General features: G+C 45.2%; 1 protein-coding gene across 1 annotated transcript in view; it reads right to left on the bottom strand.

Annotated features, from left to right (window-relative positions):
- Positions 1–18,315, bottom strand: part of SH3BGRL (SH3 domain binding glutamate rich protein like) — a 31,360-nt gene extending 13,045 nt beyond the window's left edge. The window contains exon 1 of the mRNA XM_082062041.1: positions 18,155–18,315. Within this exon, the coding sequence (XP_081918167.1) occupies positions 18,155–18,199 (45 nt within the window). The 5' untranslated portion in view covers positions 18,200–18,315. The remainder of the gene's footprint in view (positions 1–18,154) is intronic.
- Between the last annotated feature and the right edge of the window lie 1,076 nt (positions 18,316–19,391).

The following is a 19,391-nucleotide window of genomic DNA, read 5'->3' as shown; positions in this document are numbered from 1 at the left end:
AACGCAAGAGAAACGACATCAAAGCTGCCAAGAGCCGAGATGGGTGACATTCTCCAGCAAATCACAGACCCTCAAAAATGGAGCTGAAAACTTCCCAGAAAATGCTGCAACATTTCAGGCTCAATAATTTTTTTCTACTCCAAATCTTTACTCATTAAAAAAAAAGAAGTCAACTAAAGGATAACGAAGAGAAAGGAGACGGGGTGATGCTGCAGCACCCTGGTCCTGCGAGCCGGCGATGTGCCCACTGTCCAATAGCCTCCCACTGCAAGGAAACAGCTGCTTTAAATGCTTTATTGACATCAACTTCAAAGCTTATGTGGTATATACACACAAAACACTCTAGTTTGCACTGCTGGCCAAGAGGGGTTTGGGGGTTTTGTTTAACTCTCATTATTTTTTCAGTTTATAAATAAAGTCCTTGTTGGACAATAGACATGTTTTGGAAATCTATTTATGGGGCACTGGAAGCAGAAGTCAGTTTTGAGCGCTGCTCTTCTGATCACACAACAAACTTCCCCGGGCTGATAAGGCAGCAGCAGCACTGCTGTTGGGCACCCGGCACGGAGCGTTCGCCGGCATTGCTGTGGGTCCCACAGGGAAAAAACACTGATTTTGTTGAGGTTTCTCCCCCAGAGATGAAATTAAATGTCTCATTCATTGCTGTGAAGATTTAAAAGAACTTTAAAATTATTTCCTATAAGGTTCCCAGCCATGGTTATATCATCACTTACAGCATCATGCAGAACACGTGGCCTGAGCTGCCTCCCACAGCCGAGAGCACATATCCAGAGCTTCCATGCTTCTCCATGTAGCTTAAAGTCAAAACCAGCTTTAAAAATATTTTTTTTTACCATTTCCAGTTCCAGCCTTCTGGGTTCTACATAAGGAAAAGCAACTACATCTTTAAAGCGGTTGTATTTTAAGCCACTGATGATTTTAAACAAGGTGTTTCGTCATTAGGGGGGTAATTCTTTCAATGATAGGGGATACCTGCTTTGTGCAGAAAGGTGAACAAGTTCAAATCCCTAGATGATGCTGCCATTTGTAGCCACATTCGTTCTTCAAATGGTTCAGTACCTATTGAAGATTGATAAGCTCAAATTTAAACAGCAAACGGGAAAAGTGCAGTATAAGAAACCTTCAGCAAACCTGGGTGGCAGCCAGCAGCACCAAGGCGAAAATCCCCAAAAAGCTGTTTATTTGGAGGAGGAATGCCAGGCTGCTGCTGAACAAAGTCACTGTTTGCAGGGCTGAGTTGTACACCGTGGCAATTCACAGCCACTTTTGCGGAAAAAAATTTTTAAAAAGTGTGTTTTTGTTGGTTTATTTGGGTTTGGGTGGATTTTTTTTGTTTGGTTGTTGCTTTTTTATTTGTTTTGTTTCAATTTGTTTTAACATTTCTCATCTAATTTCCAAAGTGATAATGCCATCCTCATGTGAATTCCTAACACTTGCAAATTAGCTGCAAAACGCTTATAATTTTGCCTCCCAGTACAACAAAATTTGTAGGAGTTCAACATTCTGACAGCTCAGCTACATATTTAAATGTCACGGATTCCTGACAGCCCCCCTAAGCTGCTTCTCTCTGGCTTGCTCCTGGCCCCCACCAGTTTTCTCTGGTTTTACTGTAATAGTCAAGGAGCCAGTTTTGTGTGTAAAACATTTTTGTTGGTTTTATTCATACGAATAAGCCAGAATTTTCTCCCCTCCCCCCCATATTAGCTTAAAATTCAGAGGCGCCAGTTCTGGTGGTGCTGGTGGTCAAAAGGTGGGAAACCTGGAGGCACCTCCAGCAGTGTCCTGCTGGATCAGAGCTTTGCAGGTGTCTCCCAGCCGTTCGTGTCTCACTCTTCCTTCTTCTGCCTGGTGGAACATCTACCTATTTTTAGGTCTGGGCAATTATCATTACAGAACTCAAACCACTTCTTTGTTCTGGCTATTTTAAGCCGAGCGTTGCACGTTGTAATGTCATCGTTCTCTCTCCCATTTTGGTTTCTGGTGGGTAAGTAATGAGATCGAGGACAAATACAGCAAAACCACCATGAACTTACGTGACCTAAAATCAAACACAGAAGGCTGGGAAAGCTCACGCTGAACTTGTGCTGCTTTTTTTTTGCATAATTAGACAGTGTCCAGATGGGCTCCATATGTACTTACTCTCTCCCTCTGGGGCCCTTTGGGAAAGCCCATCAATATGTAACCTGCACGCAGCAGCCCTGTCTTGATGTGGTTTGCCCCCAAAAGCTTAAAAATTGTTTATTTGGACATGGTTCTCACCACAGGGCACCCACCGACCCAGGCTGCATCAGCACCACGTGCCATGAGACTCATTTCTAACGTGTGGTTCTAAAAGACACTTTTTAAAAGCAGAGAAAAGTGCTGGGGTGAAAGCACACAAACCCACCACAGTAGGGTTGGGGGAAAAAAAAACAGGCTACTGAAAGGTTTTTACAGCTGAACCTGGAGGCTGCATCACGTCTGGCAGCTCGTGGTCTGCCAGCAACGGGGCGTTATCCAGCCATAAGGTACCACACCAAAGAGCGGGTTTTGCAGCACAGCCAAGAATATCGCTAGAACAAAGGACAAAGTCTGCACTTCCCAAAACAAAACCACTGCTTGCTCCAGAAACCATAGAAAATTACATAAATGGAAAAGCTGATTCACGAAAACAAAAATAAAAGCTTCTTTTATGGATTATAATGTCATTGTAAATGCACTCATCCCATAACCCAAGGCCTAAACATTTCTTAAATCCCACACCAAGCAAACCCAAGTCAAAAGACCCCAGTGCATTCAACAGATCTTTTCCTACCAGAAGAACCAAACACAACAGTTAATGTCACCTCCATGTAGTAAAGTCCTGGGGATCAGGACTCTCAGTGGAGCCCAAGGCACTTACAGACCCAAGTCACACTTGTCTTTATTTACTCCTCGACATGGGCTGCAAAGAGAAGAAAATCCCCAGCAGGAGTTTGGCTTTTAGTCCCCTCAGCCTGCTTTGCAAAGCTCAGCCTGTACCACAGGCCTGGTTCCTCTGCTGGGCGCAGCCCAGGACAGCAGGTTCCCAGTTGCCACGTCACTGAATTGCTATGGAAGTTCAAGGAATTAATAAGTAATTAGTACAAGTGCAATCGCCATGGAAAGCAACTGCTCAGAAATGGGCTCTTTGCTGTTGTACCACGTGGTGATTTGGGATATTTGCCACTTGGTACCTACAGAAGTAGATACCTGCTAGCAAAGCTGGAGTACATTAAGCAACCCCTTGATCCTGTTGTGGGCATAATCACACGAGCAGCTGACAGAAGCCAATCTACAGGTAGTTCACCTTTGTTCATGTTGCATGGTATCAACAGTCACAAATATTCAGACTCAAATGGTATCAATTCTTTCATTTAAAAGTACACAGGATTAGAGCTTAATGTTGCAGCGGGATTTTTGAATGCCGTTGGGTTTGTGTCAGACATCCAACACAGCCCATTCTACCAAAGCTCTATTACAGTCAAATTCTAATAAGAAAGATACTAAAAGGCCATAAATAGGTCAGGACTGACTTGATGCATCACATCAAATGTCTGTTTAGCTACTTTCCTCCAGCAGTGGCCAAAAGCAGATTCCTTTACCCATTAGTCAAGTGTGAGGACAAGCAACATTTCCTTATTTATATCTTCCCAGCTTCTGGCAAACAGCAGCAGCAGCACTGCCTAATGAAGGCTTGATTACTTTTTAATGTGTTTTAAACCTACTCTCTATCAGGGTACCCTAAGGATCAGCATATTATCACAGCTTAAGTCAAATTCTGCTCTTAACAGATAATTTCCAAGCACTGGAGGAGGTGGGGGGATGAATCCATTCATCCTTTTATTCCTGCTTGTCAAGGACTGTTGTGGTGCTACCCAGTTTCTAGCACAGAACATCTTATCACTGGCAACACCTGAAGACAATGATTAAAAGAACTATTTAATAAACTTCAGATTTTGTTCCAGTACATGCAAATGGTCCTTTGTGAGCAGAAAACCCCCTTCTTTTCCTACTGACGCCACCAAATTCAGAAGCAAATCTTTCTCTCTTTTGGCTGCAAGGAAAAGGAGGGTGACATTGTGTATTCCCCTTTAACTCTCCTCCCCACTGGCTGCTCCCCAATAGTTTTTTTCAGCCGCTCATTAACATTTCCTGGCCTGCCAAGGCTCACGTACCGCACCGGCAGCATCCTGCTTGCTTTGCCACAGAGCCCGGCTCAGCCACAAGCCTCTTGGCCCGATGCACTAAACTCACAAGCGTTCTGGATGACTGTGCAGAGCAGATGCAACACGCCTTTAGTCAGGATATCAGCATCCTTACCAAAAAAATAAATTAAACAACCCTCTGCTGTCTACTTTAGATGGTTTTATGAATTCTGTAAAGTGCTTAAGAAGAGTCACTGTTGCCAAATCAAAGTTATGCAGAAGTCAAGATGCCAAGGCTGTTCTCCAGCCACTGCCTGTTAAAAAACTAGAAGTATAGAAGGAATATGGAACATTATTTCATGGTTTTATCACAAATATGGATTAATTCATCGCGCTAAATGAAACATGCATGTGTCTCACATGTTTCACTTTCCTTAAGAAAAGGTTTTCCCTAATTACATGTGTCTCCTCAGCTGTAAACACATTCACAGAATCATAGAAACATTTCGATGGGATGAGACCCTCCCAGAGGAAGGAGCTACACGGTTAAAATGGAGAACTTCAATACAAAAGAGTTTTGGATATACAAAATGGACAGTTACCATATATTATTTGGATTTTTAAACTGTGATGCTTGTGGCTTGCCAACACCCCTAAGCATGTCACCGTGCTAGCTGATGTTCCGTGCCTGTGGGGACCATCAGTCAAACCCCAAACACAGATCCCCTATGTACATCAAGAGATTAGATTTTTGTTTGTCTGGGGCCACCAACATCAGAAGGACATGGAGCTGTTGGAGAGAGTCCAGAGGAGGGTGACAGAAATGATCCGAGGGATGGAGCACCTCTGCTGTGAAGACAGGCTGAAAGAGTTGGCGTTGTTCAATCTGGAGAAGAGAAGGCTCAAGGGAGACCTTATAGCAGCCTTGCAGCACCTAAAGGGGACCTATGAGAAAGCTGGAGAGACACTTTTTGCAAGGGCATGTAATGACAGGACAAGGGGTGACGGCTTTAAACTGACAGAGAGTAGATTTAGATGATACATAAAGAAGAAATTCTTCACCGTGAGGGTGGTGAGAGCCTGGCCCAGGTTCCCAGAGAGGTGGTGGATGAACCATCCCTGGAGACATCCCAGGCCAGGCTGGACGGGGCTCTGAGCAACCTGAGCTGGTGAAGATGTCCCTGCTCATGGCAGGGGTGGCACTAGATGACCTTTGAAGGTCCATTCCAACCCAAACTATTCCAAGATTCCGTGTGCACTCACACCATCCAGAAACCATCACAGCACCCAGAATTGTCATAATCAAAAGGAAAAGAGCACTATGACAATATAAAATAAATTGACCCTCGGCAATTTTCTAAGTCGATTTTGTGGCATTTGACTTTTATGAGCCTGAAAACCGCTCGTCTGGTCCAAAACCAACAGAGAGACAGCTTCCTACTGCAGGAATACAGGCTCCATTATCTCGGTTATCCGTTCACAAAGCATAAGCAGCAGCGGAATATGAACTCCTCATTTATTACGCACAGTGGTTTTCTGCAGCAGCCTTGGAGCTTGGCAGCCTGTATGTCCCTGGACTCCAACGTGCGTCTAGTCACAGCATCCAAACTCTGCACAGGGTCAAATAAAAACAAACAAATCTGCTCCTCCCAAAAGCCAGTAAAAAACTAAGATAATTCCTGAACATCACAAACATAAGAGCAGCAGGAAAAGCAGATGAAGGAATCAAACACACATCGCATTATCCTGAAGCGACCACCAGGCTTCCAATCCTACCTGGGAGAAGGAAGCGCAATCCCCAGCGCCCGCTTAACAAAAACTGCCCCAGGGTCTGGAATGAACTCATAGTCTATCAGCCAGAACATCTCCAGCAATTCCACTTATCTGAGCAAGGTTTGCGGTCAGCAGGAAAGCAGAAATCCGTCAACAAACCTGTTGTCACAGCTTCTGAATCCTCCCTCATTTATCATTACTGACGCTTGCAGGGTTACTTGTCTGGCACAGCTCAGGCAGAACGGGAGCAAACTGCAAGCTTCAAGAAACCTTGTGTAACGCTCCTACTTGTACACTGACAAAGTCTTACAGGTTAGTACTGGTACTAAGTGCTGCACTTAATCCACCCCACAGGGAGGAGATGCTGTCCCACCACCACCAGACCTGGGAACAGTTCTTAAGTCTAAGCCGCCTCCATCAGACTCCTTGAACAATCCTCAATGCACCCTTCACCTCTCAGAGCTTCTTTTCCTAAACTGTTAGTTGGCAGGAATAATTATTTTTTTCAAATCACAGCTTATCTACTTGGTTATTTGGGTTAGGGATCATTTCTGGTTGTTTGTACAAACAGTATTAAATACACCCCAGCCCAGCCACATAGACAGGCTTTACACACTGACTACAATGCAATTTAACACACACCATTTATCAGCCTCACTATCGCATGACCCATGGAAAACTCTCCGGAACACAACAAATTGCTAGATATCAAAAGTTCTCAACGTGGTTGAGAAAAAACTGGGGAAAAGGCACTGAGGATGCCACTGAAAACCTGACTGCTTGCTCTCAAAACTTTCAGAAGGGCTTTGGTCCTGAAAGTCTGGCCCTCACCACCGTTGTCAGGTTCTGAGTCCATTTTTTTTCAGCCAGTCTCCCTCTGAAAGCCAGAATTATTCCTCCTCTATCTTCATTTTCGTAAGAAGGCCCCAGGACAAGTCTTAGAAGCCCACACAGTGTTGGCAGCAACTACATCCAATGAAAACTGGTGGCTGTCACTTTATGTCAATTAAAACAGGACAGGTCCCACCTCGTTCCACCCGAAGCTCCCGTCTCCACGCTCTGTGCAGCACTTGGCTCCTATTTCCCGGCAAAGCAGCCTGAGAAAACAGCCCTGGACCAACAGGCACCATAGCACAGGGCTGCAGTTTGGGGGGTTTATTGAAACAGCTGCTCATGTAGTTATTTTTCAGAATCTGAGGGTTTATGCTGGCGATGAGGAGCCCGGCATGGCAAAGAAAGCAGAGAGGAAAAACAATTTTTGGTTTGTTTGTCTGACAAGAGACGAACCCAGGTTAGGAAAGGAGTTAAAAGCACAGACAAGTATTGCACAAGGCTCCCGTGGCTTCCTATAAAAAGAAGGTTTATTTCCTGTATGGTTTAGCACACAGAGAGACTAAAAGACAAGACTAAAAGTTTGCAGTATTAATTGCTGTTACACTGCCAGGCATTTATTATCTTTAAATAAAAAACTACTTTAAGAAGAAATATAATATGACCTCAGGAATCCTACACTAAATCCAGGTGCTTCTGATCTTACTTCCTATGTTCAAAGAACTCATATACAACTCATATACCACAGACATTATTTAGCAAGCTTTTTTTCCCCCTGAACTAAAATACCTAAATATCATAATAGAAAGGAAAAGGGGATTAAGAGAAAAACTGTAGATTAAATACAAGTTTTCCTCCTCTTTCCAAAAAGAGTCAGGCAGAACAGCAGGTCAGCACAGCCACACCAAAGCATCCTGGAGACGAAAGATTTAGCAGAGAACAATCTATATTGGCACCAGCTTTGTGACCACTTAATTTGCCCAAGTACATTTCAAGCACAGATCACCCCGGGGGCCCCAGATAACCCTCTTTATTTTAGTGCAGACTTGGATAAAATATTGTAACTTCAGAGGCTGTGTCTTTAAGGGGGGTAGGGAGGGAGATAAATAGAAAGTTCACAGAACCGGCCACTTGGCAGTTTATCATTCTTGCAGTAGCTGAAGCAATCCAGGAGTTGGCCAACTTGTGTTGCAACAGCCGGGAGGGCCAATGCCTGGGGGTTCGCTCTCGAGGGGATATCCTGAAGTCACTCTTTGCAAGAATTAAATAAGAAATGGAGCACTTTCCAACACAGTAAGGTCCTTCCCATCAACAAGCTGTTCTCGTCCACTGCACCCCGAAGCGAAGTACCACCTTCCACCCTGGGCCATGGGCACTGATCCAGATGCTGCCCGCGCCTTGGCGGCAGGGATGTACACTGACACAGCCACCGACACAGCCACTACCTGAAGGCCACTTCACAACCCCCCACTGTCTTTTCTAAGTTTTTTACATCACTCCTGTCACCATGGGATCTTATTTTGTTTTGGGTTTTTTTTAAACCACAAGCTTCCTTCTGCCTCCGTGCAAGTCAGCACCCGCATACCACTATCGGAAACTAAGACACATACACACTGCATTTTCTTTTTTAATAGATTAGGTCCCCCAGCTGTTTATTTGCTGCAGGATGGAGTTCTCCAGGTCTGGGCGAGCAGCCAAAATAGTTTCATTCCCCTGATGTTCTTCAGCCTCAGCCTAACACTCAGCGATGAGCAGTGTAAGATGACGGCTATTCCTAACGCCTTGCAAGCTGCTAATTTTGGTCCCAAATCATTATGTGGAAGACACAGCGGTCTGTCCAGCTGCTCCTCAGTCTATCCAGGTGTGCATTCCTGGAAGGAACATTCCCCAACACAGCTTTATGGACCTGCTTTGATCTTTTCACAGAACACACAACCCAAACCTCAGCAGTCAAGTCAGTGGGTAAAACAGAGGTTTTCACAGCTACCTCCCAGTACATTTTACTGTGATGAAACAGAAATTTAGAGAAAGATTTTTCAAGTACAAAAGTTTCGTGGACTTCGCCACCAGAACCATGAGACTTGCTTATCTGCATTACAGGGTGGAAAGGAATTTCTAGTTCTTAATCAGGATTATCAGGTCACTAACAAGTAAGTCTGCAAACCTGTCCCTTTTTATCTTTTTATATCTCCTCACATGTATGGTATTTCCTGCCCAGGGGGAAACAAACAAACAAAAAAATTCTACACCTATTATCCATAAATCAGCTTCACTTGAACTTCATTTCTATGCATGTCCACTGAGAAGGTTTTGGGATGTATTTTTAATTCATTTGTGGAGCTATTCTGCTCCTCTCCTGTTCTGACAGTTCCTCTGCAGCTGCTGCTCAGGCCAAGTACATCTGAATGTTGTACATGTGCACAGGAATGATGCTGGATAAGCAGCATTAAGTACTTCCTAAGGAGCAAAACCCTGTCCACGGCAAAACTCCCAGGGACATTCGCACAGCCAATGGTTCATCCCATGAGGTGAATACGGATGTGCTTTTAAACCCGCCTGGAAACTACTACTCTCATTAAAATGTGGTTTTATGTGAAAACTATTATCTTCCCCAGAGGCTGCCTGTTTTCTGTTTACATTGGGCTTTGCCAATTTATTTTGACCTATGCCTAAGGCAGCAGGGGTTTCTGACACACCTACCTTATTACCTAGGTCTAAACCTGACATATGTCAGTGTGTGCTCTTCATGCTGCAAAACCACGTTGGTTTTGGATTCACCTGCTGTCATTTTGCATGTAAGAAATGCTGAGTTTGTGCCTGGCAATGAGCCACATGAAGAACAGCCACATTCACTCCTGCAAGCTCTCATTCACATCTCCCTGTATGCCCAAGAGCCCAGGAAAAGAGTGAAGTTTCAGCTTGGATTAGTGGAAACCTTTCCCCAGTCACAGCCGAGCTGAAGGATTTGTGTCACCTGGGAGAACTTGCTTCACGCTGACCCTGGTTCCTAACACCCCAGTTCCCATCTGGATCCCACTGTGCATTTCATTCTATGTAAAATAAGAGATGTAAAGACAAGTCTGCCCTGTGCAAAGCCTTACTCAATGGCCAAACCTTGAGATTTCAGTGTTTATCTTGCAACTACTGCAGAACAAACAGCTTCACACAACATTTCTTACAGCCTCGTCCTCAGCTCCTGAACTGACCGGCAGTTGTTCAGATGAAAACCAAGAGGAGAATTATTATTAACTTCTGCCTTCCCCCCCCATCTGGTTTCTAAGATACAAGGGACAAATATAGTTAAAAGTTCCTTTCATTTCTGTGGTCTCTCACAGCATCTCAGAGTTTGCAAAGCAGCGAGAGGTACAATTTCAGTCGCACTGGTATATCTGAATATAAACCAGATACAGAATCTGTTTACATTTCAGGGAAAATTTTTAGTTGCACCTAAATGTCCAGAGCCTTCTAATACTTTTACAACTGCAGGCATTTGTAGTAACCACCAAATTAAAACCAAACCAACACATCCCAAACACACACATATATATTCTTTATTCTTTTCCATCAAACATTCTTCCTGGACAACACATTCTTAAATGGAACTGGGAGCAGAGCCAACTTCATCCAAGAACAGAAGAGCAGCTTTACTGGGTTGGATCCAACCCTTGCCTACCCCGAGATCTTATACTTTCCCAGAGTCCAATAATCCGCAGTTTTGAGTCAGAGGTGTAGTAATTATGTTTAATAGCCTTTAATAGACTTTCCCCCTTAATTGGTCTCACTGCTTCCTGAACCCACGCAAATTTTGCTATACACAACTTTCACTGGCAAATGAGTTTCTCCGTTAAACTATATGTTGTTAAACAAAGCATTTCATTTATTCCAAACCTGCCACAGGCTAATCTCACGTGCTCTGCCCTGATTGCTGCATTAGGAAAAGTTACGATTAATCACTTCCTACCTGTTCTCCCATACCTGACATGATTTGACCACTTTTTGTACTTTTGCAGCTTTTTATTTCTCAACTGCAGAATTCAACCTTATTTGGTCATTCCCTCTACAGTGAACACCTCACCCTACTTCATATCTTTTCTCACTTTTTAATATCATCTAAAGAGAACAATTCCAGTTAATTAAAGACACAGACTCAGCACAGATTTATACAGTGGCATTGTTTCTTTTTCCCCCCTTTGCCCTCTCCCAACCTAAAAATTCCTGACATTTTGTTTGCTTTTTCTGACCACTAACAGGATATTTTTGGTAGAATTACCTAGTACGGCTCCAAGACCTCTCTGCTAACCAGTATTGGCTATTTTAAATCAGTATGATGGTTGTTTCTTCCCACTTTTCCACCTGGGCACCCTCACTTCACCAACAGCCCATCACCTTGTACCTTTCCCAGATCACTCAGGGTACAGCACCGATCTCTGTGGGATCTCCTCGTAACTTCTGCGTATTGCAAAAGCTGCCTGTATATTGCAAAGTCTTGATTGTTATCTGGTTTATGTAACTGGTATGGAATCAATTATATAAGCCAAAAAGAGGGGAAAAAAAATTCCTTTCCTCTTAACTCCCAGCTGCTTAGTTTCTTTACGGAAAAATAAGATTTTTAACATGGTCAAAGGTTGGACAAAACTTTCTGGAAGTCTAGGGATTCAGGATTAGGGGATCACCCTTATTTGTAGGCTCAGTGGCTGTTCCAGGTAGCTCAGCCATGAGGCACGGGTTTCTTCTTCAACAGTGTATTGATGGATTCTTCCCTGCACTCTGTCTCTGGCCACGTGGCTGCTGGGAAAGAGTCTAACAGAATAATATCAACTTGTGCAGCACAGGAAGACAGCCTGTAGCTTCCAGATTTTCCCGAGATCCTTTTTTTTAAGCCACTGCTGCCTTTGGCTCCTTTCTTCACTCCGACACCACAGCAATTCAAACAATAAGTCCCTCGACAGGTAATAGTTAAAATTTCACGCTTGAGTGCCTTCAGAATTTAAAGCAAGGCAGCATTCATGTATAGAAAAAGAGCCCCAAATAAAACTAAACTTCAGATAGTTGATTAAGGAAACCATATCGCCACATCCACTTCTCACAGGGGAAACTAAGCCCAAGGGGCAGAAGTTGTTAAGTCGGGATACAAAGAAAACTTCAGCTTGATACAGCCAGCATTCGCTTTGGTCAGTCTGCAGTTTGGGGTTAACCCTTCACATTTGCTTCTGGTAGCTGAAACACTTTACTACCTTCTAAATTTCAGAAAATAGGCCTTTACAGTCAGGAGGAGGTGCTGTCCTGGAAAGGACGTGCTCCTGGATGGAGGCTTTTTTCTATGACTAATCACAGAAGATAAGCATTACAATTAAAGCTCTTTCAGGGTTGATTAAATATCTGACCAACAAAAGTACTTTAAATTTAATCATAAACTGAAGGTCTCCCCCAAATATGGCTAGGGTTAATCAAATGTTGTTAACACTGTGTTTTCATGTCTGAGTAGGAACATTCATGAATAGCATAATATTGATAGAAGTTGTGGGTTGGGGTCCCAGATCCCTGGGTAGTGCCAGGAACGGTTCTCAGCAGCTCAGGGGTCGGGGAGGCAGAGTTTCTCCAGCTACGACCATGACACATCCTTGGCTCTTCTTTTTTTAATACAGGGGAATATTTTAGTTCTGTTTTAAACTTGAGCAGATGAAATCTATCAATGTTTGTTTACTTCCATTCGTCTCCTCCCTCCTCAGTTCCTCCTCCTCTGGGAGGAATAAGAATAACCTTGCAGAGACTCTTGTTTTTGGCATCCTCTGCTTGTTACACACATGCCAATTCCCTGACTTCCACAGGAATTCTCTGTGTGTAACTTTAATGCCTCAGGACAAGAAAAGTGACTTGCTCAACTCTGCAAATATTTATTAAAAAAGCACGAGTGCTTAGCACTGACATGACACAGTGTGGATCATATCTTGCTAAGGGCTGCGGTTTAGGGTCCCAGCAAAGCCTGTGCAAGCTGAGGACATTCAGCTTTTCCCAAGAAAGACATTATCCTGGTGCACCATCTCAAAATAAACACTGTCACACCTGCAGATACAATCTACAGACACTCACAGCAAAAAGGCTTTCCCACCCTCAACTGGGGACTATAATTTCCCATCTTCTTCATGCTGCCAGAAAAGTGTTATTTAAGCACAGTAGAATATTTTTTTTATTTTGATATATTAAAACTATTGCAACAACTGCAGCTGATATAAACTCTGGCTCTATTAAAAACTTGAATATAATATTTTAAGAAAAACATTTGAGTTATCTAGAGTTTGGAACAATGACTTAAAAAAAACAAGCCAGGAGGCAGATGGAACGTATCCTAGTTAAATGCCTCGCTGGATTCATGGTGCATATTTTGTCTTCCACCCTGAGAGCTCTAATTCAGAACAATTCATACCATTTTATTGAGAGAGATAAAGTTGGGTTAACACTGGGTATCCAAAAAAGTACTTCATGCATATTATGTTTATACAAGAGACGGATTTAAAAATCAATACCGAGCCTACCAACAAGTCAGTTCTCACCCACAGAATATAAACTGCATGAGCTACATACCACAAGGATACATATACACTCATAAGATTTTTTTAAAACTACAGATGCAGCTTATTTTCCCCATAATCCATGGGTTTGCCTCAACTTGCACCATATTACAAGACTATTTATAAAAGATTCATATCATTATTTTCTTCTGATGTTAAGTGCACTGATACGGGGAGGCACCCAGACCGACAGAAGTTCAGCAGCAGCTCCAGAACGTCCGAAATGACAAACGTGACCATGCACATTCAGGCTCCAACAGCACATTCGCAACCTTGAATGTGACTGCGGAACAAACACACTTATAACAAACACCGATAAAAACGCCGGATGCAAAGAGCCCTCCCAGTAGCTGCATTGCTGGAGGTCGCTTTGGAAAGACGAAGCGGCTTCACCAGCCCTCACAAAGCCCCAAGTTGTTGAGAGGGACAAGAGCTGATGGGTACACACAACTCTGCTCCTTTCCAGTTGCTCTTCTCCAAAGATGTTGTCCCTCAGCTGCAACATGTAATGCTCCAGAAGGTCCTTGCCACTGGCTACATATCCCCAGCAGCACCAGAAAGTGCTCCTTTGCCTTGCTGGGTTAGGTGGGGGGAAAAGAAAAGAGTCAGTGCAACTGCAAGCGTTTGTTCTTCAGACCACAGGCCACTCTCCTCTTCATTTCCTGGTGGGTGGGGAGGAGAAGACCTAGATCCTTTCCCAAGCAAGAAAACAATACAAGAAAAACATGAAACCCCCCACATCCCTAACTTTGCAAACAGAAAACATAAACTAAAATTTCCTTTCTTCTCTAAAACCATCCCTGATGTGTAACACAGGACTCTGACACCAATTCCGGAGATCATCTTATTTTTGCCGTGTCTGCTGTCGCCGCAGGAGGCGAGGAAGGAAAACCACCCACGCAGCCATCAAAACAAGCGAGGGGGGAGAGCTCAGAGAGATGGGAGCACGGGCTGTAAACCACAAACACGAAGTGCCTGGCTCCAAGGAGACACCAGGGATTCGATGCAGCCGTTTCCGTGGCCCACAGGGCTGGTGGCACTTGGGAGGGCTCAGCCCAGCGTCCCCAGCGCTGGCACTTCCACAGCCATGGCCTCCGCATTTCATCCACACTCCTGGAGCTTGCGGGGAGACGGCGGATGAACAAACATAATTGTCTTGGACAAAGTCCGTAGCCAAAGACCGGTGCAGTTGTTGGCAACAAATGGACACTCATAAGACCGAAAAGAATTTAAACAGCTGGCTCCTTTCAACACGAGATCAATAAAACCGGTAATCCAACTGCACAGCCGTGCTTCTGGTGCTGCAGGAAAGACCGGGTAATCTCTTACCCAAAAAACCCCACAGAATACCTAAATGCTAATGGAGACGGTCATAGACTGGACTTGTGCAATTTAGCTTCTTCCCTCCCTGTATCCTTTTTCTTCCAGGAGCAAGAGTCTAATTACTCTTTGGCCTCAGCCCCTCTCATCTCTTGAGGATTTGAATATAAGTCTACAGTCAAATCACTCTCACAGCCTGCACAGTCCCGGCTCGAATCATCGCCTGGGTGCTCCTGAATTTGCCTCCGTCATTTTACGTTTGTAGCTTCCAACGCTGTCTCACAGTAAGTGACACCGTTCACTTCAGCTGTACCTCAGGCAGAAAGACTCCTGGACAGAAGCCACACATGCATGTCCCCACGTTTGGTGCCTACAGCTCATCTTCGTAATTAAAACCCCCCATGCATCCTTGCCCAGCACACAACAGCAGGACAACATTCACACTGAGAAAGATGACAGAGAAATGGCATCTTTCCCTACAGCACTTCCAAATACAGCAGAAAACTGCTGCCGTAACCACTACATTATGATTTCTGGGGTGAAATTCAAATAAGAGGCCAGACCAAGACCGCAATCATCATATTTTGGCCAAGTCTTTAAGTATACACTTCCAGTATATTCAGTTATCTCTGCTTATGGGAACCACGGCAGCCCATCACCTTTACCAGAGTGCAAACACAGGACTTTGCAACCCATGACACATACCAAAGATATCACTGAGCACCAACTCACTCTGAAGAACCCATCGAGGGCAGCTCGGCAGCCACGCTTCCCGCTGTAACGCACATGCCCAGACTCTGGATGACACATGCTCACCGGAATTAAGTGAACTTCACCCAAAATCCCTTGAAACATACTTGTCAAACGCTTTTGCTTAGACATGAGCTTCATATGATATTTTTTCCTCACAGACACATACCACTGAATAGGAACTTCACGGAGAACAGTGTCTTGGGGAAACATTTTATGCGCTGTGATGTGGAGAATTATACTGCACAACAAAGTATGACTTGCCAGTAAAAGACCACAAAATTTGGGCAGCCTCCAAGACTTACAGCCCCAGGCTGGGAGGTGTGAAGAAATCTCAACCCTTTCCCCTTCAGTGGGAGACGACGCTTTCCTGATCTCACAAAAGCTTTGCCAGCTTACAGAAACGGGGGAGACGTCTTGTAGGAAAGAGGAGATTTTATACTTATTTCTGGTTTGCTTCTACTCAAGCAAATTAGCCTTTTTAAAAAAAAAAACAAAACAACAAAATAACACAGTGCTGGGTGTCACCGACTGTACAAAGCAAGAGTGAGAGCCCTTCCAGGGCTGATGTTAGCCAGTTCGGTCACTTTGCTGGGAACAGCTTTGACTCAGTTCCATCTCTCTGTAGCAACCTCCTCTGATGTGGATTTTCCATTCCCCGAGTGGGTTATTTCACATTCAGCACCCAGAAAGGCTCCTCTGGTCCTCCGAGCAAAGCCTGTCTCACAAAAGGGCTTAAGACCCACAAAAATTACTTGTTCCCAGTGAGCACATTTCCCTCCAGACAGGTGCCCCTTTGGCTTTAGTCTGAAACATTGATTAAAATTCTTATACCAGAAAGAAAACAGCCACCCAGTGAGGTACTTGGCTGATCCCTGCCAACAGAAACACCCTCGGTGTACTCAGTAAACCGAGAACGTGCAAGTCCTGCTCATTACCACAAGATTACTTGAGCTGCACTAGCTTTAGACACAGGCACAAGTATATGTATATGTGTGTGTGTATGTATATATATATATGTCATAAAACTGGCAATTATGTGCATGTTATGCTCAAATTCCACAAAACCAGACTACACCAATGCTATATTCAAATTCCACAGTCGAGGATGCACAAAGGAGCCTAAAAGGCAGCAGTAAGTCAGAATCAAGCCTTGTAACATGTACAATCCACACACAGACAAGACAGCATTGCAGAAACCACTAAGTAATAACTAAAAACCTAATTTAAAAACAGGAAAACATAGTCAGGATCGAGATCAGTGGTCACATCCCTGGAGCTTAGTATCACCACACAGGCAGAAATCAATAACTGCCTTCAAGAGGTCACTGATAAAAATCTATAGCAACTGAATCAGTCAACTCAAAACCTACTAACAGCTGTATTAGAAAGAAATAATTATTTTTTCAGTTTGCTAATGACTGCTTCTTTCCTTCTAGACGATCATTTTGTATAAACCTGGCAGAAACCCCGTTAGACCCCCCCTTATGAATGAAATACTCAGGATTTCAAGACACTCTCCAGATCAGCACCAGATAATACCTGCCTTTCACAATCAGCACCAGCACATCCATGTCACCATCGACATCAAGATTAACAAAAATGACACGGGAAGAGAGCAATGGCAGGGACACGCGAGGTCCACACTCCTGCACTGTCCACATTTCACTGCAACAGGGCTCAGCCTCCGTCATTAGAGCTAAACAAGGGGTTCCAGCATCACAGCCATCAATGGCAGAGCTTACCAACGTGGTATTTTATTGAAGATCGCAGATCAGGGACTGCACTGAACTGGAGAAGGAGAATCCAGTGTTTTGTTTGGGTTTGGTTGTGGGTATTTTTTCCCTCTTGTTTATCACTGTCCTGTGAAAATTTGGGAACCTGCACGTGAAGCACACAGCCCAACAGTCGCATGAAAGGTCATCACGTAGCCACGGCTCAGTCTCTTTATCTACTTGCGGTAAAAGTCACTGACCATTAACTGCAATAGCTGGCATTTTCCAAGACTGGCATTTCGTAGTTCTCCAGCACATTCATACCAAGTGCAACAAAGTCCCCTGGGTTTCAGACTCAAGACCATCTTTCACACACACCAAACAGAAATCAAACGATTTTGGAGACACTAACCTCTCTGAGCTACATCTGAACCTCGGCACAAAAATGTTTGTTTGCTTGCTTATTCTCCTTTTGAAAAACACTGACTTCTGACCGAGCGCTGCCTACATGGCACTCGGGCCATAAGAAGCAAAACTCGGGTGTTCCCACCAGGCAAGAAACTGCGGCTCCTCGGACAGCGGCCACACATGCCGGCCACTATTAATCGCTCCACGTAAGAGGAATAAATTCATCAAAACCTACGACTGATATGATGGATGACATGACTTAGAAATAAATTGCAAGAAAAATGAAAAAAAAATTTGTCTTTGTCTTCCCATGGCAGGACGAGGGGTGCCAAAGCGTGTCACCCCCTCAGACCTGGCACCGCCAGCCCGGGTGCGGGGGGGACACACAACTCACAGAACAAGCTGCGAAACCGCCAAGGAAAGGACATTTTATTCTCCACGGCCAGCGGCAGCACAGCACACACACACACCTCCCTACAAGCTGCCCAGCGGCTGCCCCAGCCTCCCCTCCCGCACCCCGCCCGCCTCCCCCGGGCCAGCGGAGCCGGGGGAGCCCGCACCCCGCCCGGCCCCCTCGCCCCCAACCTCCCGCCCGGTGCAACTTTCCCGGGGCGCCCCTTACCGCCGTGGAGCCGGAGGAGGAGGCGATGTAGACCTTGATGACCATGCTGGGAGCCGAGGCGGCGGCGGGATGCGGAGCCGGGCGGTGGGTGTGTGCGGCGGCGCGGCGCGGGCTGGCGCTGAGGCGGCTGGAGGGCGGGCGGAGGCGGCGGGCGGCCCGGCCTCGCCCCGCCTCGCCGCGCTCACTGGGCTGCCGGCCCAGCAGTCAGCGCCGCCCGGCCCGGAAGAGGGAAAAATGGTTAAAAAAAAAAAAAAAAAAAAAGAAGAAGAAAGAAAGGGGCGAGGCGAGTTCTCGACGAACCACGCGAGACGTGCGGTGGAGGGGGTGGCCGCGTCATGGCGGCGCGAAGCCCCGCGTTCCCTCCGCCTCAGGGACAGCGTGCGGAGCGGCGGGCGGGGGCCCGGCGGCTGCCATGGCAGCGGCCGCCTCCCCTCAGGCTGGGCCCGAGCGAGCCGTCCCCGGGCAGCCCTGAAACCCGCCATCGCCTGCACTCGTTCCCCGGCTCCGTGTGAGGGCACCCGGGGCCCCTCGCCAGCCCGGGGAGGCTGGAGCCTTGGCCTGTCACTTGGAGGGGTGACAGAAGAAGTTTGGGGTGAGCAGATGTTACTGTGCAATGGATTTCCTTTTAAAATTCCAGCTTGAAAGCTACCAGCCAAGTGACACATCGGCCCATGCCAGAAGACAGACTGCTTGGGCATCCAGTCAAGTTCTTCGCCTTCCCAAAACTATTGTAAAGGATCATCCACAGAAATAAAGCATAAAAAAGCCACGTATCACTACAGCTACCATGGGTTTGCCCGCTCACCCTCTGCTTCCCTTCCCTCGCCTGCTCTCATCTGTACCATGGCCAGGGACTTCACGTATTTCATCATTTGTATTAATTAGAACAACTGGATGAGACCTCAAAGAGTTCTTAATTGTTATAGTTGTGGTGACACATTATTTCTGGAAATTTATATTCAGCACCTGCCTTCCACATGCCTCTGTTACTCCAAATACTAGCTTATATACATTTTAGTATACATTCTGATAGCAACTTCACGGAAAAAGAAAAATGCTTATGGTAATAAATGTAGCAAGCTGAAATTTTACCATGTACAAGCTAAGATGATAGAAAGATGTTTGTTCTGTTCTTGGTAAAAAGGAGAAGGGTATTTCTGAAATTATTTTCCCAAAGTAAGCCTTCCTGTTTCAAATTATGATTTTCTAACCACACACATGGACCAGATGACCTTTG

Source organism: Streptopelia decaocto (genome assembly GCF_964273445.1).
Source record: "Streptopelia decaocto genome assembly, chromosome: 10".
NCBI classification, from domain to species: Eukaryota; Metazoa; Chordata; class Aves; order Columbiformes; family Columbidae; genus Streptopelia; species Streptopelia decaocto.
Note: the sequence above shows the minus strand (reverse complement) of the source record. Positions and strands in the feature narration are given on the sequence as shown.